The 23,108-nt window shown below is 42.6% G+C and overlaps 1 protein-coding gene across 1 annotated transcript; it reads left to right on the top strand.

The window, feature by feature from the left end:
• Positions 1 to 820: 820 nt before the first annotated feature.
• Positions 821 to 23,108, top strand: Cyp51a1 (cytochrome P450 family 51 subfamily A member 1). The gene is made up of 10 exons (XM_085836405.1): positions 821 to 1,447; positions 2,723 to 2,821; positions 4,939 to 5,115; positions 5,999 to 6,125; positions 6,999 to 7,173; positions 11,079 to 11,198; positions 11,557 to 11,752; positions 15,333 to 15,428; positions 16,605 to 16,773; positions 21,467 to 23,108. The coding sequence occupies exons 1-10, from the start codon at positions 1,274 to 1,276 to the stop codon at positions 21,643 to 21,645; spliced, it is 1,512 nt and encodes a 503-aa protein (XP_085692531.1). The 5' UTR covers positions 821 to 1,273; the 3' UTR covers positions 21,646 to 23,108.

Raw genomic sequence — 23,108 nt, 5'->3', positions numbered from 1 at the left:
AGAGGCTCTTACCTACAATAAAATGTGACAATAAAAATGGAGTGTTACAAGATTTCGTGACTGATCTGAGGCAGGAGGATACTGGTATACAGCAGTGTCCATCCTATATAGACTTCCTACGAGGCACTTCCTACATAGGCAGGTGGCAGAGTCATCCCAGGGAAGAGGTAATGGGCTTTACTGACTAACTACGATAAAATGTGAGCTCTCTAGGTAGAATTATTATAGACGGTGGCTGGACCATCTTACTCATTCCTGGAGGTGCTTGCAGTTTTGCCAATCACTGCGCAATCATCTCCAAACTTAGCAAAAACCTAGCTCTTAACCCTGGTTGAATAAATAAATGTACCTGCCAAAGATCTGGAAGGAGGGTTAATTTGGAAACATATCACCAGAGATGCTTTATTTGAAGTGAGATCAGGGTAACTCCTGCTTCAGATCCAGCTATCCGAACAGGAGTTTGGGGACATCTGCCTCAGTTTACTTTATGGCCTGTATTTATTTTTCAATGACTTGTTTTGGTACAGCTGCACACCAAACAACTATCACTTGCTAGTAATGTGGCCCTACACGAACAACCTGTCAAACAGATTGTAAGGGTGATCCGACGGTCCCACCCTCCAGGTTGCATCTGCAGGACTGTATTTTTTGCAAGATTCTTGGTGCAGGGCTCACGAAGGGCTGGTCTCACAAAGCCCAGAGGTGACATCTCCGCTGAATAGCCTCAGAGGCGGGCGCCCCACGGAGGGGGCGGTGCCCGGGCCGCCAGCTCTGCTGACGCCACATAGGCCGAGATCACCTCAGCAGCGCGTGGTGCAATCACAGAGCGCCTTCGCCTCTGCCGCTGTCCGCCACCAATCTGGTCCTGAGATCCCTCCACCAGGCTCGTCCGTGCCCGCTGCCGCGGCCGTGCTCGTTAGGCACGCGGGACCTCGTAGTCTACGGTTCTCAGGGCGCGGTCATTTCTGCAGCCATCACTTTCTTCACCGTGTCCAAGTGCCACGGTAGAGCCCGCTTCCTCAGGTCCCCTCGGTGGCGCAAGAATCCCCGCACCTAGCCGGGGGCGTGGCCACCAGAAGCCCCGCCCCGTCTGTGACGTCCTGGTGGCGCGCGAGCTGGTTGTGGGCGTGTGAAGGGCCCGGGCCAGACTAATCCATCAGGCCGGGGCCGCCTCCCGACTCCTACCTGCCGGCTTCTCCTGCTCCATCTTTTCCGAGGAGCGGTGTGCGACCTCGGCCTCCAGCTTACCGGACGGATCGAAGCGACGGTCGGGATGGTACTTCTGGGCTTGCTGCAGTCAGGCGGCTGGGTGCTCGGACAGGCGATGGAGCAGGTGACAGGAGGCAACTTGCTTTCCACGCTGCTCATCGCCTGCGCCTTCACTCTCAGCCTCGTCTACCTGTTCCGTCTCTCCGTGGGCCAAATGGTCCAGCTGCCCGCTGGAGCGGTACGTGTACCCCAGTGTCCTCGGTCTGTGCCCCGGCTAAGCGGGCGGCTCGAGGGCGCTAGCGGTGGCGGACGCGCGGGAGGCTGGGGTGGTGGCTGCAGACGCCGGTGCTGCAGGTCATCCTGATCTTTGCTGTTGTGGTGGTCTTTCTGGTCTCCTTGCTGGAATCTGAACTCGGGAGCTGTGCTGGCCGTCACCGTTTCTGCTGTGATAGCGGTGAACTTCTGGCTTTGCAGCGTTTGTAGTCAGTGATGGATGTGCAAACTGGAGGCCTTACTGGATGGATTTGGCTGGTCTGATTGCCTTGGCCATCCATGAGTCTTAAGCGCAGAACATTGTACTGACTTTACTGTTGGTTGTCAGAGGTGTTTGGGCACTTTGTGAGAGCCTTGATGGCAAGTTAAGGGCAGCTGCATCCCCGGTGGCCATCACTCTCGATACTGCCCTGTGTGTTTAGTATACTGTGGGCTATTGGGCATAACGATGATTAATAGCAGTGTCAGGGAAATTGCAGACAGTTCATAAGTGACTTGAGAGTGTGGGAAGCGCTTTCCCGTGATACTGTTAAAATACTGTTTCTCTAGCGCTACACCAAACCACTAATTTCAAGCCTTCCAAATATAGTTCACGAATACCCTTGTAATCAACATTTGGTAGCTTTGAAAACCATCCTTTCGAAACTGACAATGGAATGTAAAACTTAACCCAGCATTAAGTTCCAACCAAGTTGCTTTAAAACTAATCTCTGAACCCAAGCAATCGCTAGGCAGTTACTATTTCTTTTTTTTTTTTTTTTTTTTTTTGGTTTTTCGAGACAGGGTTTCTCTGTATCCCCTGGCTGTCCTGGAACTCACTTTGTAGACCAGGCTGGCCTCGAACTCAGAAATCCGCCTGCCTCTGCCTCCCGAGTGCTGGGATTAAAGGCGAGCGCCACCACGCCCGGCCTTATTTCTTACTTTCATTAGATACAACATTTCAGAAGCTTACTATTATTATTATCATCATCATTATAATTTTTGAGATATTTATTATAACCCAGGATGGCTGTAGAACTTGTTATGTAGCCAAGGCTCACCTTGGCATATCTTCCAGCCTTCACCCCTTGAGTGTGCAGTGCCTTCCTGTGTAGTCATTTCTATTTCGAGTTCTTTTGTGGCTAAACCTTGTCTAAATATACTGTGTGGTTTTTAAAAAAACATTATTCTTAAGCAGGCTATCAAATGAAACTTTCCTTTTAATAAAATGAAAACTAAAATTTTCATTTTCTTTTTGCAGAAATGTCCACCATATATTTACTCTCCAATTCCATTCCTTGGCCATGCAATAGCATTTGGGAAAAGTCCAATTGAGTTCCTGGAAAATGCATATGAGAAGGTAAGTCTTCTAAATAGACAGATGCAGAGACTCTAGTGTAGAGAAGTGCTTTTCTTTAAATAGAAAGACATTTGTAAAAAGATTGTGCCTTCCCTGCTTATTGTCAGTATTGAAAACATAAAAGGAAAAGGCCTTGTTGGCCCTTAGCTTCCCAGAGTGTCTGTCCTGGGATATAGTCTCTGAGATGTGAGGAAACTTGTAGGTCTAACGATTAGAACTAGTCTTACATTTTATTTTCATGGATTATAGTCAGAGTTGACACTGAGTCTCTTGCTGATATACCTTTGGACTGTTGTGCCTTGCAGCCCTGGTTCTGTCCATCCTGTGGGGACTGTTGTGTCTTGCAGCCCTGGTTCTGTCCATCCTGTGGGGACTGTTGTGTCTTGCAGCCCTGGTTCTGTCCATCCTGTGGGGACTGTTGTGCCTTGCAGCCCTGGTTCTGTCCATCCTGTGGGGACTGTTGTGCCTTGCAGCCCTGGTTCTGTCCATCCTGTGGGGACTGTTGTGTCTTGCAGCCCTGGTTCTGTCCATCCTGTGGGGACTGTTGTGTCTTGCAGCCCTGGTTCTGTCCATCCTGTGGGGACTGTTGTGCCTTGCAGCCCTGGTTCTGTCCATCCTGTGGGGACTGTTGTGCCTTGCAGCCCTGGTTCTGTCCATCCTGTGGGGACTGTTGTGCCTTGCAGCCCTGGTTCTGTCCATCCTGTGGGGACTGTTGTGCCTTGCAGCCCTGGTTCTGTCCATCCTGTGGGGACTGTTGTGCCTTGCAGCCCTGGTTCTGTCCATCCTGTGGGGACTGTTGTGTCTTGCAGCCCTGGTTCTGTCCATCCTGTGGGGACTGTTGTGCCTTGCAGCCCTGGTTCTGTCCGTCCTGTGGGAGTTCAGTCTCCCCTTGGACGGTGTGGTTACTCAAGACTTTGCTTCTTCCCTGTGAAAACAGTGCCTTGGCATCACATTAGCCTTTTGTTCCAAAGACTGCCTTTGGAGTTCTTGTTAATTATTTCACTTCCCAATATTATTTAACTGAACGCTATCTTTTGTTTTAATATCGTTTAAAATATTCTTTGAGAGTTTTATAAATGTATACAATGTATTTCAATCGTAGTCACCTCCCACTTCCCTCTTCCAGTCCCTCCTTGGTTCTTCCCCCATGTCTCCCTCTCAACTTTATACCGTTTTCTACAAAACAACACACTGAGTCCAGTTAGTGTCCTCTATATATGAATGGAGTGGGGCCTCCATTAGAGCGTGGTCAACTACTTAGGGTCACATCCTTAAGAAACTGACTCCCCATCCTTTAGCAGCCACGGACTATCATCAGCTCCACAGCTACAGGGTGTTGGGTCTTGTGTGCACCTCCTGCATCCTACATCTATTCTTGACACTGAAGGAAAAAAAAAAAGATATAGTTTTAAAATTGTATAAGTCTTTGTGTCTCTAATAGTATGTGCACCTAAATGCAGTTGCTTGCCAAGGCCAGAAGAGGGCACTGTGTCCCCTAGAGATAAAGCTATAATCAGATGTGAGCTGACCAGTGTGGGTTCTGGGAAGCAAACTCAGATCCTCTGCAAGAAAAGAGGCAGACACCAGTTGCTATACCACACTTCTTCTGATATACTTGTGCAAATACTTAAATGGTAGTGATTCTTTGATGTTATTTGATTCGTGGATTCTGCTGATCAAATTCAGGTCACCAGAATTAATGGCAAGAGATTTTTACCTACCTGGCCATCCCACCAGCCCCATTAAATTAATTTTTAACAAAAGGGAAAAAATATTTATATTCTTATAAATGTTGATTAAAGAATTCAATATAGCCAGTATAGAACAAAACCATACTTAAAAAGATATCTAGCTAATGCTGAGAGCAACGGACTAAAGCTAACAGTGACATCTAATGAGCTCTGATGTTTTGCATGGTAGAAAATATGTTCAGGATAAGTAGTGAAAAAGGAGAAATCATATTTATACTGATTTTGTGATGAAGACAGGAGGTGGGATATGACCAGATGAAAGCATTCGCTTCGAAGTTTATGCGTATTTGGAACTTTTCAACAAAGTATTATTCTGTGATGTAAGAGATGTCTTTGTAACAGAACTTTGGACCTTTTTCTCTGTAGTATGGACCTGTGTTTAGCTTTACCATGGTGGGCAAGACCTTCACTTACCTTCTGGGGAGTGACGCCGCTGCACTGCTCTTCAATAGTAAAAACGAAGACCTGAATGCAGAAGAAGTCTACGGTCGACTGACAACACCTGTGTTTGGGAAGGGAGTTGCATATGATGTGCCAAATGCAGTAGGTGGCTCTTCTGTCCTGGACAAAAGACAAATCTAAACTACAGTAGTTCCAACTAGTTGTGTAATGTTATACATGTGTAATGAAGAATTAATTGATTCCCTAGCTTAAGAAATCTGACAATTTGTGACACTTGAAAAGAAACCATGGGTTTGTTTTATATTGGTTGGCAAGGCTTATTCATATTTTATTCATTCAAGTGTTATGAATAGAATATAGATTAGGCAGCAGACTCAAGTGCCTGGTGAACTCCGGTAAGGGCCATAATAGACTTAGCCCACACTGTGTTAAGGGTCAGTATCAGTGTTTCTGGGGTTGGGAGTAGTTGGGGAGATGAATGTCTCCCTTTACATTCAAAGGCAATAGCTATCAAAAAGTTTTGTTTAGACTCATCTCTATTATCTTAAACATGCTTTAATCAACTTAAAATGTTAATGTCTCAGAGGGCAGTTAGTTAACAGACAAGTTTTTATTCATGCTGTTCTAGACTTCTAGAAGATGGTGTCAGTGATGAATGGTATTTAGATCTAGAATGAGAAGAAAAGAAGGAGGATAAGATAACAGTGGAGTAGAGTGGACTTTGGGAAGTGTGTTGCCTGGATTGGTTGGGAGATAGCAGGAGAGGAAGGTGGGTCCCTGAGTGGTGGAGTATTAGGAGGTAAGAGGTGGGGTTCCTGACTTAGGACCTAGGGGGAGGGCCCTTCTTTAAATGTGTTCTTTCAAATACATGGTTAGTTCATAAAAATACTGCTTCTGTTTTTATTTTTAAATTTAAGAACATTGTTTCCTCTGTTATGCAGTAAGGATAACATGAGATACTTAAGAATAAAATAAAAGTGTCCTTTAGTGTTAGAAACACTTAATTTTTTTGTTTGTTTTGAAGACTTTCTTGGAACAGAAGAAAATCATAAAAAGTGGCCTTAACATAGCCCACTTTAAGCAGTATGTTCCTATCATTGAAAAGGAAGCAAAGGAATACTTTCAAAGTTGGGGAGAAAGCGGAGAAAGAAGTAAGTAAAATGCCTTACATTTGTCTCATTCTTTCCTGTCTATGTACAGAACAAAATACAGTATGTGCAGAAGGGCCATGTGTCTAATGAGAAGGAGGTGCTGACTACTGTGCAGTGGTAATGGCAAACCCAGCCTTTAGAGAGCACTTCTAAGTATTCTCTTCAGAGAGACAATTGGCATGTCTATGCCAGGAGCAATATCTGCTTCGAGGCCAGTAGGATCTCAGGCAGCAGGTTGCCACCTTCCCAGGCTGGCCATCAGCTCCTGTAGAAAGTGTAGATAAACACCCAAAGCTGATGTAATTAATGTGTTTACTAGTCTCAAAAGAAGCTGATGCATACATTAGCACACCTAGTAATTAACTTACTTGTGAAGGGCCTTGCCGAGTAGTTAGGGAACTTCCTGCATCCTGGGCTTACAGTCATGATTTCACCTAGATTGACAAATAATTGAGGTGCATACCTGGAATTCTAGCACTTGGGAATTGGAGGCAGAAGGATTACAGGTTCAAGGACAGCCTGTGCTACATGGCACAACCCACATCAAACCAAGAGTCTAAAGCAAAACTCTGAAGCACCAAGAGGACCACGGTGCTTTCCATGTGGGAAGCCCGATGTGACAGTAGAGCCAAAGGACAGAATTAGATGCTTTTTGCCACCATCCAGTGGGCCTACCCGATGCTCGTCTCCAGTGTTGGGTTGTACAATGGTGGTTATAGTACACACAGACAAGACTGATGTGTTTATGCCTCTGGTTTTCGTACCTGCTGTATATATTCCCATTCTTTTCATCACAATTTCCGTATGTTCCAGAAAAAAACAATTAAACGCTTTTTGGAGATAGTATTGAGAATGATCTTTTCCTCCCCTTAGATGTATTTGAAGCACTGTCTGAGCTCATAATTTTAACAGCTAGCCATTGTTTACATGGAAAGGAAATTAGAAGTCAACTCAACGAGAAGGTGGCTCAGCTGTACGCAGACCTGGATGGAGGTTTTAGCCACGCTGCCTGGCTGTTGCCAGGTTGGCTACCTCTGCCAAGTTTCAGGTATGTATGGATAAGGACCACGTCATAGTCACTGGACTGTCTGTATGCTTCCTAATTTGGGTACATCAGGAGCTTCCATTTTACGAGAATTCGGGCCTGGTTTTCTTTATTTACGAAGCTCATTTCTTTTTCTTTTTCTTTTTTTTTTAATTAGGTATTTTCCTCATTTACATTTCCAATGCTATCCCAAAAGTCCCCCATACCCTCCCACCCCACTCCCCTACCCACCCACTCCCACTTCTTGGCCCTGGTGTTACCCTGTACTGAAGCATCTAAAGTTTCCAGGACCAATGGGCCTCTCTTTCCAATACTGGCCGACTAGGCCATCTTCTGATTCATATGCTGCTAGAGACACAAGCTCTGGGGGTACTGGTTAGTTCATATTGTTGTTCCACCTATAGGGTTGCAGACCCCTTTAGCTCCTTGGGTGCTTTCTCTAACTCCTCCATTGGGGGCCCTGTGATCCATCCAATAACTGACTGTGAGCATCCACTTCTGTGTTTGCTAGGTCTCGGCATAGCCTCACAAGAGACAGCTTATATCTGGGTCCTTTCAGCAAAATCTTGCTAAAGTATGCAATGGTGTCAGTGTTTGGAGGCTGATTATGGGATGGAACCCCGGATATGGCAGCCTCTAGATGGTCCATCCTTTCGTCTCAGCTTCAAACTTTGTCTCTGTAACTCCTTCCATGGGTGTTTTGTTCCCAATTCTAAGAAGGGGCAAAGTGTCCACACTTTGGTCTTCGTTCTTCTTGAGTTTCATGCGTTTAGCAAATTGTATCTTATCTCTTGGGTATCCTAAGTTTCTGGGCTAATATCCACTTATCAGTGAGTACATATCATGTGAATTCTTTTGTGATTGGGTCACCTCACTCAGGATGATGCCCTCCAGGTCCATCCATTTGCCTAGGAATTTCATAAATTCATTCTTTTTAATAGCTGAGTAGTACTCCATTGTGTAAATGTACCACATTTTCTGTATCCATTCCTCTGTTGAGGGACACCTGGATTCTTTCCAGCTTCTGGCTATTATAAATAAGGCTGCTATGAACATAGTGGAGCATGTGTCTTTCTTACCAGTTGGAACATCTTCTGGATATATGCCCAGGAGAGGTATTGCGGGATCCTCTGGTAGTACTATGTCCAATTTTCTGAGGAACCGCCAGACTGATTTCCAGAGTGGTTGTACAAGCTTGCAATCCCACCAACAATGGAGGAGTGTTCCTCTTTCTCCACATCCTCGCCAGCATCTGCTGTCACCTGAATTTTTGATCTTAGCCATTCTGACTGGTGTGAGGTGGAATCGCAGGGTTGTTTTGATTTGCATTTCCCTGATGATTAAGGATGTTGAACATTTTTTCAGGTGCTTCTCAGCCATTCCGTATTCCTCAGGTGAGAATTCTTTGTTTAGCTCTGAGCCCCATTTTTTAATGGGGTTATTTGATTTTCTGGAGTCCACCCTCTTGACTTCTTTATATATATTGGATATTAGTCTCCTATCTGATTTAACATAGGTAAAGATCCTTTCCCAATCTGTTGGTGGCCTTTTTGTCTTATTGACAGTGTCTTTTGCCTTGCAGAAGCTTTGCAGTTTCATGAGGTCCCATTTGTCAATCCTCGATCTTACAGCACAAGCCATTGCTGTTCTATTCAGGAATTTTTCCCCTTTGCCCATATCTTCGAGGCTTTTCCCCACTTTCTCCTCTATAAGTTTCAGTGTCTCTGGTTTTATGTGGAGTTCCTTTATCCACTTAAATTTGACCTTAGTACAAGGATATAGGAATGGATCGATTCGCATTCTTCTACATGATAACTGCCAGTTGTGCCAGCACCATTTGTTGAAAATGCTGTCTTTTTTCCACTGGATGGTTTTTGCTCCCTTGTCAAAGATCAAGTGACCATAGGAGTGTGGGTTCATTTCTGGGTCTTCAATTCTGTTCCATTGGTCTACTTGTTTGTCACTATACCAATACCATGCAGTTTTTATCACAATTGCTCTGTAGTAGAGCTTTAGGTCCGGCATGGTGATTCCACCAGAGGTCCTTTTATCCTTGAGAAGAGTTTTTGCTATCCTAGGTTTTTTGTTATTCCAGATGAATTTGCAGGATGGTCTTTCTAATTTGTTGAAGAATTGAGTTGGAATTTTGATGGGGCTTGTGTTGAATCTGTAGATTGCTTTTGGCAAGATAGCCATTTTTACAATGTTGATCCTGCCAATCCATGAGCATGGGAGATCTTTCCATCTTCTGAGATCTTCTTTAATTTCTTTCTTCAGAGACTTGAAGTTCTTATCATACAGATCTTTCACTTCCTTAGTTAGAGTCATGCCAAGGTATTTTATATTATTTGTGACTATTGAGAAGGGTGTTGTTTCCCTAATTTCTTTCTCAGCCATTTTATCCTTTGTGTAGAGAAAGGCCATTGACTTGTTTGAGTTAATTTTATATCCAGCTACTTCACCGAAGCTGTTTATCAGGTTTAGGAGTTCTCTGGTGGAATTTTTAGGGTCACTTATATATACTATCCTATCATCTGCAAAAAGTGATATTTTGACTTCTTCCTTTCCAATTTGTATCCCCTTGATCTCCTTTTGTTGTCGAATTGGTCTGGCTAGGACTTCAAGTACAATGTTGAATAGGTAGGGCGAGAGTGGACAGCCTTGTCTTGTCCCTGATTTTAGTGGGATTGCTTCCAGCTTCTCACCATTTACTTTGATGTTGGCTACTGGTTTGCTGTAGATTGCTTTTATCATGTTTAGGTATGGACCTTGAATTCCTGATCTTTCCAAGACTTTTATCATGAATGGGTGTTGGATCTTGTCAAATGCTTTTTCCGCATCTAACGAGATGACCATGTGGTTTTGTCTTTGAGTTTGTTTATATACTGGATTACGTTGATGGATTTCCGTATATTGAACCATCCCTGCATCCCTGGGATGAAACCTACTTGATCAGGATGGATGATTGTTTTGATGTGTTCTTGGATTCGGTTAGCCAGAATTTTATTGAGGATTTTTGCATCGATATTCATAAGGGAAATTGGTCTGAAGTTCTCTATCTTTGTTGGATCTTTCTGTGGTTTAGGTCAGAGTAATTGTGGCTTCATAGAATGAGTTGGGTAGAGTTCCTTCTGCTTCTATTTTGTGGAATAGTTTGTGAAGAACTGGGATTAGATCTTCTTTTAAGGTCTGATAGAACTCTGCACTAAACCCATCTGGTCCTGGGCTTTTTTTTGGTTGGGAGAATATTAATGACTGCTTCTATTTCTTTAGGGGATATAGGACTGTTTAGATCATTAACCTGATCCTGATTTAACTTTGTCACCTGGTATCTGTGTAGAAATTTGTCCATTTCATCCAGGTTTTCCAGTTTTGTTGAGTATAGCCTTTTGTAGAAGGATCTGATAATGTTTTGGATTTCTTCAGGATCTGTTGTTATGTCTCCCTTTTCATTTCTGATTTTGTTAATTAGGATGCTGTCCCTGTGCCCTCTAGTGAGTCTAGCTAAGGGTTTATCTATCTTGTTGATTTTCTCAAAGAACCAGCTCCTCGTTTGGTTGATTCTTTGAATAGTTCTTCTTGTTTCCACTTGGTTGATTTTACCCCTGAGTTTGATTATTTCCTGCTGTCTACTCCTCTTGGGTGAATTTGTTTCCCTTGATTTCCAGAGTGGTTGTACCAGCTTGCAATCCCACCAGCAATGGAGGCGTGTCCATTAACATTGTGAGCCACATATGACAGGACACTATGCTTGCCCTAAGAATTGTCTGCGTTCATGACTTCTTTCTTTCCTAGTTCTGAGTCTTTGTCACTTCACTCATTGAGGTGAATTGTTGTTTTATGTTTGGTGTTGGTTTTGAGCCTATAAAATATTACTCTATTGAAAATTCCCTGGTTTTGAATTATAGGCGCAGGGATAGAGCCCATCGAGAGATCAAGAATATTTTCTATAAGGCCATCCAGAAGCGCAGGCTGTCAAAAGAACCAGCTGAGGACATTCTTCAAACTTTACTAGATTCTACATACAAGTAAGAACTCTCAGACCCCATGCTAAGCTAAAGCAAGAAATTACGTTAAAATGTAGATTACTGGTATTTCCAGTTAAAATTTAAAGGCAGTGCAACAATAAATTGGAACTTGTAAATTGTTGCAGCATAAAGCACTGGGCCCTGATTCTCTGCTGTGAAGTCAAAGGCTGTGGGGGATATTTGCAAATCACCTGGAAGGAAGCCTTTTGTACTCAGCCATGCTTTCTCCTGGTTCGTCTCTTTCTTGGGAGGAGCCGGTACCGAAGGGTGTTGGTTAAGAAAAGTGGCAATTGTGTCTAGAACCTGTGTTTCTATTAACTGTGTCTGCCCAGATGTTAAGTGTGTGGTTCATCCCCAGGGACGGGCGTCCTCTAACAGATGAGGAGATATCAGGGATGCTCATCGGACTGCTGCTGGCTGGACAGCACACATCCTCCACCACCAGTGCCTGGATGGGCTTCTTTCTGGCCAAAGATAAACCACTTCAAGAAAAATGCTACTTAGAACAGAAAGCAGTGTGTGGCGAGGAGCTGCCTCCTTTAACTTACGAGCAGGTTTGTTTCTCGGGCACAGTTTGAGGCTTCTGTTCATTCTGCCTTCAAATATGTTTTTAGGAATTTCTACAAGCTTAGATAAAAGAAAGAGCTGATGGCTCCTGCTTCTCTACAGTTGGTCAGGTGGTTCTGTACTGAATACAGAACAGTGGTTCTCACAGCTCGAGGCCCTTGTTGCCTCTGTGCTTGACTTGTAGGTCTGGCTTCTGTACATGGAGAGTATCTTCTAAGTGTTGTGTTTTGTGACGTGTAGGAGCCGCTATAATATGGAATTCTGAGTTCTGTGTCCGCAAGTGGTAGTAACGGTAGTATAGACACGAGACTGATGTATGCTCCACACAGCTTGCTGTGTAGAGAGCAAGAGTTGTCTAACCAGGCAGCTACTTCTGAAGCATACCCTGGTCTTATCCTTTGTTTTGATACTTTATTAAAATGGTGTGTTATATTCAGATATTCTTATATCCCTGGGATAACACACACACACACACACACACACACACACACACATACACACACAAACACAAAAACATACACACAAACACACACATATACACACACACATACACACACACACAAACATACACACACACACACATACACATAAACACACACACACATACACACAAACATACACACACGTGTGTGTGTTCCTCAATTTTGTTTGCTAAACATGATCATACATATATACATATATACATACATATATATATGAAATAAAGGGCATGTATCTATACTATTATCTAGGCAACTTTGAGTGGTAATATGCCAACTGTCTCAAGAATTAAGGCAGACCTCCTTCCTCACCAATGACCTTAGTACCTTCAGAGGGCCAGCCCTTAATGACCACCCATTATTAGTCTCTTAGAAGTCTCCCACTACTTCTTGCCATCACTGGATGAAACTTCGGGAAACACCCTTTTTTTTTTTTTTCCTTTTGAGGTGGTTTTACTGTGTAGCTCTTGGCTACTGTAGAAATTAGTATATTGACCAGGCTGGTCTCAAACTCACAAGCTACCTGTATTGGCTTCCTGAGTGCCAGTGGCTAGGGAACATATTAATGATATCCAAATTATAACAGTAGGGTAAGGTTCAATCCATGTTAGAGCATGGGTCAGTATTTCCATCTGTCACCGATTATATTCTACAGCATGGACATACTGCATGTTACCCATTCATTCTTCTTAGTTTTTTAGACATTTGAATTAACTTTATGATCTTATAAAAAATACCATTCTAAATATTTGTCCCAATTTTGTGACATTTGTTTTCAATTTTATGGAATACATACGTAAGGAGTGGGATTGCTGTCTCATACAGCAGCTTCGCATTTGATGTATTGAACTGCTAAACCTTAGCTCCATCCTACCCTCATCCATGGTATTGGCATGTGTTCTGGGGTTTCTGTGTGCTTGTTATCTCTTTTGGCTGTAATGCATTCGGGGGCATCTTTTGAATGGGTGTGGTGTTTCCCTGATGGCTGAGTGTTTCATGATGTTTTTTCAGTAGAGTGTCTGTTCCGATCCTGTCCCTTTATAATATAGACTGCCTTTTACTGTCCTGAGCATTCATGTGTATCTTCAAAAGGTGGGGAAACTTAGCCTCTCTTCTTAGTTTCCTCCTTTGGGGTGTTTGATTTGTTTTGAATTAATTTTGAATATCATACGAGGTGATAGACCATTGTACCTGTCTTGCATGTAGATATCCATTTATCCCAGTACTGTTGAAAAGACTATTGTTTTCCCACTGAATGGTTTGTCAAAAATCTATTGGCCATAAATTTATGGCTTTTATGTCTTGACTCTGAATTCCATTCCATCAAGCTGCTGTTTAGCTTACGTGTTAGCTGTGTTCCCTTTTATAACTTTTGAATGTTAGATTGTGGCTCTAATCTTTTCAAGACTGTTTTAAATATTTCTGGTTCCTTCAATTTTCATAAAAATTTTAGGGTCAGCTTGTCAAGTTTTGCTGCTGCAACGCTACTGACTGCGCTCTGTGCAAATTAGCTTGGGAGTATTGCCTCTCTTAGACATACACCCTGACCACGGCGTCAGGGCAGAGCTTTTCTTAACCTTTGCTCTTTTCATTTCTTCCAACACTTGATTGATTGATTGATTGATTGATTGATTTACTTTTCTGTGAAAAGGTTTACACCATTTTTTGTTAAGGAACTTTCCTATTTATTGTGTATACCTATGTGCCATGGTACACAGGTAGTAATTAGACAACACAGAGGAGGTGCTGCTCTCTGCCATGTGGGTTCCGGGGATTGAACTCAGGCCATCAAGCTTGGCAGCAAATGCCTTTTCCTGCTGAGCCATCTTGCCAGACCTTAGTATTCTTTTTACATTGATTCCCCTGCCAGTTTAAACCCGCTATTGCTTCTCTAGTGAGAATTTTATTTATATCTTCCAGCTCCAGGATTCCAATGTTTTAATAATCTATATTTTCCATCTGGTGAGATATTGTCATATTGTTTCATACTTTAATTCTTTGAATTCTTAATTCATTTTCGTTTTGGTCTTTGAAGGTCTTTGTTCTAGTCTGTTTAAATTGACCTAGTAAGTGCAAAGTTCAGTGTGTGTCCTTATTGGAGGGTGTGGTCATGGCCACCCATTCCCTTCTGGGGGCTCCATGATGCCAGCTCCACAAACCCAGGAGCTGCATGGCTGGCCCCCGAGGGCACTGGATAGCTGCTGTGCTTGTAGGAGAGGGAGGGAGGGAGGGTCGACAGAAAGGTGGCCAGCAGGAAGAATGGACATGTCCCACATGCTTTCAAGTGCCTCTGACTGCCTCGCTGTTGTCAACTTCTGTTCTCTCTTTTTATTACTGAATTGAAATGCCCTGTAAGGAGCTAATTGCTTTAGCTTAAAAAAAAAAGTCCCATTCAGGTTCAGTTCCTTTGAGCTTCCTTTCATTCAGGGGCAGTTCCACTGAGTTCCATTGAGTTTCATTGAGCTTCCCTTTGTGCTGTGTATGAGCTATAGTTCTCATTTTTCTTTTTTGTAAATTTTCTAATATTTTTGTTGAACTTGCTACATTGAATGGTTGTTGTTGTTTTGATACAGTCTCAGTGTAGCCTCCCAGGTGTGGGAGGGAGGTGCACTATACCAGGCCGTTCTTGGTATATCTGCTCTGGCCTCTCAGCAGTAGTCAGGCTGCTGGAGTTGCCACGCCTTTGCTTTCCCCGCTCTCGTTGATCTACAGTGGTGTGAGTAACATCCTAAAGCGTGCTTTTCTCACCAAGACGCAGCATTTCTTCTTGAGTGGACTCTTGGTACATTACTGTAAGCCTTTGTCTAATTTATCAGTTTTGAAAAAGTTGACACAGGTTTTTCATGGTGTCAAGTTTTGAAAGGATGAATTGTATTGGTCCTTCCTGTTATCTTGGCCCATTCTTTTCCTTTGTTGTCCATAACAGTGATAAAACATGGCCTTCCCAGCACCATGAACCAGGTCCCGCTGCCCTTTTCTCTCACACGAAGTAGGAAATGAGAGACTATTCCCTCCTGCTGTTGAGGTCTGGTGAATATTTGTTGAGGGCAAAACCAGAAATAACCCTGATCTTTTTTCTTGGTTTTAGTTGAAGGATCTGAATTTACTTGATAGATGCATAAAAGAAACACTAAGACTGAGGCCTCCAATAATGACCATGATGAGAATGGCCAAGACCCCTCAGGTGAGTCTCTTGCAGAGACTTATTTCTGCTTCTGGGGCCCAGTTTCAGAAAGAATGCTTTAAGTTATAAAAGTAAAAGCCATCACCGCTGTAAATATATGACAGTTATTATATAATTATAGTAATATTAAACATGAAAATCTAATGCTAATTATGTTTTTCATTTTCATTTAACAATTGCAGTGTTTAAAAGTTAAAAAGGTACCTATCCCCTTCAATGCCTGAAATCCTTCCTCCTATTCTTGTACAAGTCCCCAAGCTCCATCCACTGTTTGGCTGTGGGTGTCTGCATCTGTCTGCATCCATCCTGGATGGAGCCTCTCAGAGGACAGCCATGTTAGACTCCTGTCTGCAAGCCTAACAGAGTCAGTCATTAAACAGGGTCAACTAAACTGAACCCTTGGGGCTCTCAGAGGACCTAGGCCTCCTGCACATATGTAGCAGAGGTGCAGCTTGGTCTTCATGTGGTTCCTGAACAACTGGAGTGCGGGCCATCCTAAGAGCTGTTGCTGGGCTGCCTCGTCTGGCCTCAGTGGGAGAGGATGTGCTTAGCCTTACAGAGACTTGAAGTGCTACAGTGGGGGGTTACCCAGAGGTCCCCACCCGCACAGAGGAGAAGGGGAGGGAGATGGGGGAAGGATGGTGGGAAGGGGTGACCAGGAGGTGGGCAGTGAGCAGGATGTAAAGTGAATAAGTAAAAGAAAAGAAGTACACAAAGCTCCTCTTCTCCCTCATTGACTTAAGAGCATCATCGCCAAGCTCCATGGGAAAGTGCCTGCCCACAGCTTGTTAGCTTGAAGTCTCCTCCATAGTGGGAGAGGAGAATGTTACAACCTGCCCTGGGCTTGTATGTACAAATTGGCTTTAGAATCTTTTCATCTTTGTTAAAAAAAAAATTAGAGGTATATTTCTTGGCTTTAAACACAAGGTGGTAGTTAGTAAAAATTACATATTATAAGTCAAATTATAAAACATTTAATTCTATTCTGCCTTTAGCAGGCTTTAGTTCTAGTTGCACTGTTGGCCCACTTGTAAATCACTAAGTGAAGACTTTTTAGTTGGTTTACCATCTAGACAGTTTTTAAATGTATATATAGTTCACAGTGACACTGATTGATGCCTTATTGTTTGGTAGTAAAACATTCTCTAATAGAATGTGTTATTTCTTACTTCACAGACGGTGGCAGGGTACACCATTCCTCCAGGACATCAGGTGTGTGTCTCTCCTACTGTCAATCAAAGACTGAAAGACTCCTGGGCAGAGCGCTTGGACTTTAATCCTGACCGCTACTTACAGGATAACCCAGCATCAGGAGAGAAGTTTGCCTATGTGCCATTTGGAGCTGGTGAGATGTTGACTGCATTTTAAGTTGAAATGTTGTTTGCCTCTGTAATGTATCTCTCCTTCATTTAACTGCCCTGGAATTCAGTTCCCAGAGAGAGGGGGTGGGGGGAGAGAGAGAGAGAGAGAGAAGAGAGAAGAGAGGAGAGAGAGAGAGAGAGAGAGAGAGAGAGAGAGAGAGAGAGAGAGAGAGAGAGAGAAAATCTTTGTCCTCTAAGGAACATACTTGCACATTTTTGGGGAATGCCATCTTTGAGAAATGGAATAGTTTGTAAGTCTCAGGGTAAATTTTTGTATAATGCTCTATTGCCCACAGACCCACATCCTTTTATTACTTCTAAACATACTAAGGCCTTGAACTTCACACCATTGTTTAATTAAGTACACTTAGAACATACAAAAGATTGTAGATTAATAACTGAGAGGGCCATTAGCTCAACAGTTGAGATCCTGTCACAACCAGAGAGGAGTCGCAGCTAAACTGGTGACTGCCTCCGCTGGCTTTCTGTTACTGGTCCGTTCCTGTGTCTTACACAGCAGCTCTTTCCCTTTCTGGACTGCTTTGAGTATTATATCCTTTTAACAAGATGGTCTTGATCAGTCTTGGCTTCTCCATCTCCGCGTTAGTCCTTTAGAGTTCCTGTAGCTCGGGTGCCTGAAAACAAGCCTGCCTGTCACCTTGCAGTTTCGAGAGGCTGCCTGTCTGAAACCAAGCTGTAGGCAGGGCCGTGCTCCTTCTGAAGGCTTTGAAGACTTTTTCCTACTTGTGGAAGTTCCTGGATGCATCTCCCCTCAGCCACTGCTCTCTTTCCTTGTTACTTATCTATGTATAATATATTCTATGTATAAATAATTCTTATTTTACATGTTATAAGTCATCAGACGATATCAATTCTTTTGATTCAGTTTGGGCACTTTTTTTTTTTGAAAAGACACAGAAAGATCCAACAAAGATAGAGAACTTCAGACCAATTTCCCTTATGAATATCGATGCAAAAATCCTCAATAAAGTTCTTGCTAACCGAATCCAAGAACACATCAAAACAATCATCCATCCTGACCAAGTAGGTTTCATCCCAGGGATGCAAGGATGGTTCAATATACGGAAATCCATCAACGTAATCCAGTATATAAACAAACTCAAAGACAAAAACTACATGATCATCTCGTTAGATGCTGAAAAAGCATTTGACAAAATCCAACACCCATTCATGATAAAAGTCTTGGAAAGATCAGGAATTCAAGGCCCATACCTAACCATGATAAAAGCAATCTACAGCAAACCAGTAGCCAACATCAATGTAAATGGTGAGAAGCTGGAAGCAGTCCCACTAAAATCAGGGACAAGACAAGGCTGTCCACTCTCGCCCTACCTATTCAACATTGTACTTGAAGTCCTAGCCAGAGCAATTAGACAACAAAAGGAGATTAAGGGAATACAAATTGGAAAGGAAGAAGTCAAAATATCACTTTTTGCAGATGATATGATAGTATATATAAGTGACCCTAAAAATTCCACCAGAGAACTCCTAAACCTGATAAACAGCTTCAATGAAGTAGCTGGATATAAAATTAACTCAAACAAGTCAATGGCCTTTCTCTACACAAAGGATAAACAGGCTGAGAAAGAAATTAGTGAAACCATACCCTTCTCAGTAGTCACAAATAATATAAAATACCTTGGTGTGACTCTAACTAAGGAAGTGAAAGATCTGTATGATAAGAACTTCAAGTCTCTGAAGAAAGAAATTAAAGAAGATCTCAGAAGATGGAAAGATCTCCCATGCTCATGGATTGGCAGGATCAACATTGTAAAAATGGCTATCTTGCCAAAAGCAATCTACAGATTCAACGCAATCCCCATCAAAATTCCAACTCAATTCTTCAACAAATTAGAAAGGGCAATCAGCAGATTCATCTGGAATAACAAAAAACCTAGGATAACAAAAACTCTTCTCAAGGATAAAAGAACCTCTGGTGGAATCACCATGCCGGACCTAAAGCTTTACTACAGAGCAATTGTGATAAAAACTGCATGGTATTGGTATAGTGACAGACAAGTAGACCAATGGAACAAAATTGAAGACCCAGAGATGAACCCACACACCTATGGTCACTTGATCTTTGACAAGGGAGCTAAAACCATCCAGTGGAAAAAAGACAGCATTTTCAACAAATGGTGCTGGCACAACTGGCGGTTATCATGTAGAAAAATGCGAATTGATCCATTTCTATCTCTTTGTACTAAGGTCAAATCTAAGTGGATTAAGGAACTCCACATAAAACCAGAGACACTGAAACTTATAGAGGAGAAAGTGGGGAAAAGCCTCAAAGATATGGGTACAGGGGGAAAATTCCTGAATAGAACAGCAATGGCTTGTGCTGTAAGATCGAGAATCGATAAATGGGACCTCATAAAATTGCAAAGTTTCTGCAAGGCAAAAGACACCATCAGTTTGGGCACTTTTAGTTCATGACTGTTGACTCTAACTTTTTCCTTTAAGCCAGACTTCCCTTGTACATGTACCAATGTAAATGGCTCCTGTGAATGTGTCTCCCACAGATAAATGCTTAATGGGCTATAAAAGCATAGTGATAAGCCATGTTTGATTTTTTTCTTTATCAAAAATTATTTACAACAAAATGCCCCAGTCTTTTTTCTTTTTTTTTTTTTCATTTTTTACTAGATATTTTATTTACATTTCAAATTTTATCCCCTCCAAAAATCCCCCTATCCCATCCTCCTTCCCCCTCCTCACTAACCGACCCATTCCCACTTCCCTGTCCAGACATTCCCCTACACTGGGGAATCCAGCCTTCACAAAACCAAGGGCCTCTCCTCTCATTGATGTCCCACAAGGCCATCGGCTGAAGCCTTGAGTCCCTCCTTGTGTACTCTTTGGTTGGTGATTTAGTCCCTGGGAGCTCTGGGGGTACTGGTTAGTTCATATTGTTGTTCCTCCTATGGGGCTGCAAACCCTTTCAGCTCCTTGGGTTCTTTCTCTAGTTCATCCATTGGGACCCTATGCTCAGTCCAATGGATGACTGTGAGCATCCATTTCTGTATTTGTCAGGCACTGGTAGAGCCTCTCAGGAGACAGCTATATCAGGCTCCTGTCATCAAGCACTTGTTAGCATCCACATTAGTGTCTGGGTTTGGTAACTGTATATGGGATGGATCCCCAGGTGGGGCAGTCTCTGGATGACCTTTCCTTCCGTTTCTGCTCCAGACTTTGTCTCTGTATCTCCTCCATGGGTATTTTGTTCCCCATTCTAAGAAGGACTGAAGCATCCACATTTTGGTCTTCCTTCTTCTTGAGCTTCATGTGGTCTGTGAATTCTATCTTGAGTATTCTAAACTTCTAGGCTAATATCCACTTATCAGGGAGTGCATACCATGAGTGTTCTTTTGTGACTGGGTTACCTCACTCAGGATGATATATTCTAGTTCCATCCATTTGCCTCAGAACTTCATGAATTCATCATTTTTAATAGCTGAGTAGTACTCCATTGTGTAAACGTACCACATTTTCTGTACCCATTCCTCTGTTGAGGGGCATCTGGGTTCTTTCCAGCTCCTGGTTATTACAAATAAGGCTGCTATGAACATAGTGGAGCATGTGTCCTTGTTACATGTTGAAGCATCTTCTGGGTATATGCCCAGGAGTAGTCTAGCTGGTCTTTTTCTGTTGGTTTCTTTTCTTTTCTTTTTTCTCTCCTTCATTCCTTCATTCATCTTTGTTTTTGTTTTGAGACAGGATCTCACTGTGTAACTTTAGATGGCTTGGAACTCAATATGAAGACCAGGCTGGCTTCTAATTTATGGAGATTAGCCTGCATGTGCTTCCTGGGTGCTGGCATTAAAGGCATGCACCACACCACACCCGGTCAGCCCAATGCTCCTTGCCCAGCCTCATGTCATGTGGTTTCCTGTCCTTTACTAAACATTAATGACTTTAGCTGTGCTTCTTTGGAATTCTCGAGGATGGTGTGTGAGAGAGATGAACTCTGTGGTTCTCAGAATCTCCCTACCCCCACCTTTGAGTGTCTAGCTATCTCAGCACTTTCTTGCTCTAAGTACCTTTGTTGAGAACCAGATAAACCATCGGATTATTTTGTTTTTTGCTACCCAGATCGCCATCAGATTATCTCTGGGCTCAGTGTTCTATCTCTTTGTTTCTTTGTTGATCCTGGCCCACTGGTTCCTGCATCTTTAGTCACGTAGTCAGGTTTGAAACCAATTTAAATTCTTCAGAATCCATGCTGAAGGTTGCTCTGGTCTTGCATCCCTGTGCATTTTAGGAATCGTCAGCTTCTGTGTTTGTAGATTTTGATTTCAGTATAAACATTATTTTGGGTTTATTAAATTCCCTTCCATTATCATTAATGGGCCTCTGGAATTTTGACTGACAGGTTCACAGTGATGTAAGAGACCTTGGGACCTATATCTCACACTTTCCCAAGCTAGAATCCCGTGTCATGATTTGAACCTTCTAAAAATAGCATCCTAGTCACCCATGTTATCCTCTAACACTGGACATACCTGGACTTTTAATTTACATTCTCACTTTATGTGCAGGCGTCACCTTTTATACTGTTACACATTTCCTTCATTTAAGATGAGTACCGTTTCAGGCTGAAAGAAGGAATGAAGATTTTAAAACTTATTCTGATGAAAACTTCTTTTTTTAAAACAGGGCGTCATCGTTGTGTTGGAGAAAATTTTGCCTATGTTCAAATTAAGACAATTTGGTCCACTATGCTTCGTTTATATGAATTTGACCTCATCAATGGATATTTTCCCAGTGTGAATTATACAACAATGATTCACACCCCAGAAAACCCAGTAATCCGTTACAAACGACGATCAAATTGAAAAGAGGAACAAGAAGCCAGTGTGGAGAGAGGACCGCAAGCCGCAGCTGGCAGAGAATGAAGCCTCTGAGACAGGGTTGAAGTGTGTGGTTCTGAGAGCCAGTTTATGATTTTAATGTTTTATTAACTCAGTGATTTTTGTCAGACTGAATGGCATTTGAAACAGTTTATAGTAGTTTTGATAGGATTTCAGGGAAGCCAAGTTTATGTTAGAAATCATTTGGGGGGGCCGTGTCTTGGAATTAAGATACAGAATGCAGCATCCAGGTAATTAACTCCACATATTGCCACAGGGAGATTTGAAACTGGTGTTTGAAGTTTCAAAGCCTTGTCAAATGCTACAAAGGTCATGTAGTTGGGCCACTTCTGTGCGTAAAGATATGAGAGGATAAAGGTTAAGTTCACTGCGAAGCTTGAGATGGAAGTAAACACTACTTAGATGTTGTGGTGTGTCCTTTGAAATGTTAACTGGAAGCACCGCTCCTGGAAGATGACAGTGATCTTGAACCTTGCCTTGATAACCTTAATTCCTAAAAGTAATAAAATCTAAAGAGTGCTTATGTATGTTATTGGTTCCAAATGGTCACATTTTTGTGAAAATTCCAAAATCAAATCCTTATAAGATTTTTTATTTTAATTTGGCTCAAGGGTTTTTGTTGTTGTCGTTGGGCTTTTAAAAGTGTCTGATTTTGGGATTAGTGAGTTCTGGCCTGGAGACTGGGGAATGGAGATGGTGTCATTGCCCGTATTCTGTGGAAGCTGTGCTCAGGAGACACCCTAACAGATTGTAACCATGGACCCAACTCTGTGACGTGCCCTTAATCTGTGTTAGGAGTAAGAATAGCTCTGTTGCTGGGAGTGGTGCTGCACACCTGTAATGCTGTTATTCAGGACCTGAGGCAGGAGGGTTGAGAATTTGAGGCCAACCTAGGCTACAGAGCAAAACTAACACACTCCCAAAATAAAACCTCTTTTCTCTAAAAGTATGTGTACTGGCTGGTCTTAGGCACTTGACACAAACTAGGGTCATCAGAGAGAAGGAAGCCTCAGTAGAGGAAACGCCTCCATGAGATCCAGCTGTAAGGCATTTTCTTACGTGATCAATGGGAGAGGGCCCGGCCCACCGTGGTGGTTCCATCCCTATGCTATGAAAGGCTGACCATGACATGAGGAGCAAAACAGTAAGCAGCACTCATTTATGGCCTCTGCATCAGCTCCTGCCTCCAGGTTCCTGACCTGCTTGAGTTCCTGTCCTCTCTTGATGATAAACAGTAATATGGAAGTGTAAGCCAAATAATCCACCTTCACCCTCCGGACTTGCTTTTTGGTCATGGTGTTTCCTTGTAGCAATAGGAACTGAAACTTTGTTACAGTTTTAAGAGGCTTTTGAAGACTCTCCCAATGAAAGCCTAAATTCTGCTGTTAAAAGGTTTCATTAAACATTAAAATTCTCTGAGAAATTTT

This window comes from Mus caroli, unplaced genomic scaffold (assembly GCF_978045245.1).
Source record: "Mus caroli unplaced genomic scaffold, Mus_caroli_1 scaffold_4, whole genome shotgun sequence".
Lineage (NCBI taxonomy): Eukaryota > Metazoa > Chordata > Mammalia > Rodentia > Muridae > Mus > Mus caroli.
The sequence above is the reverse complement of the archived record's forward strand: the minus strand, read 5'-3'. Positions and strand labels throughout refer to the sequence as shown.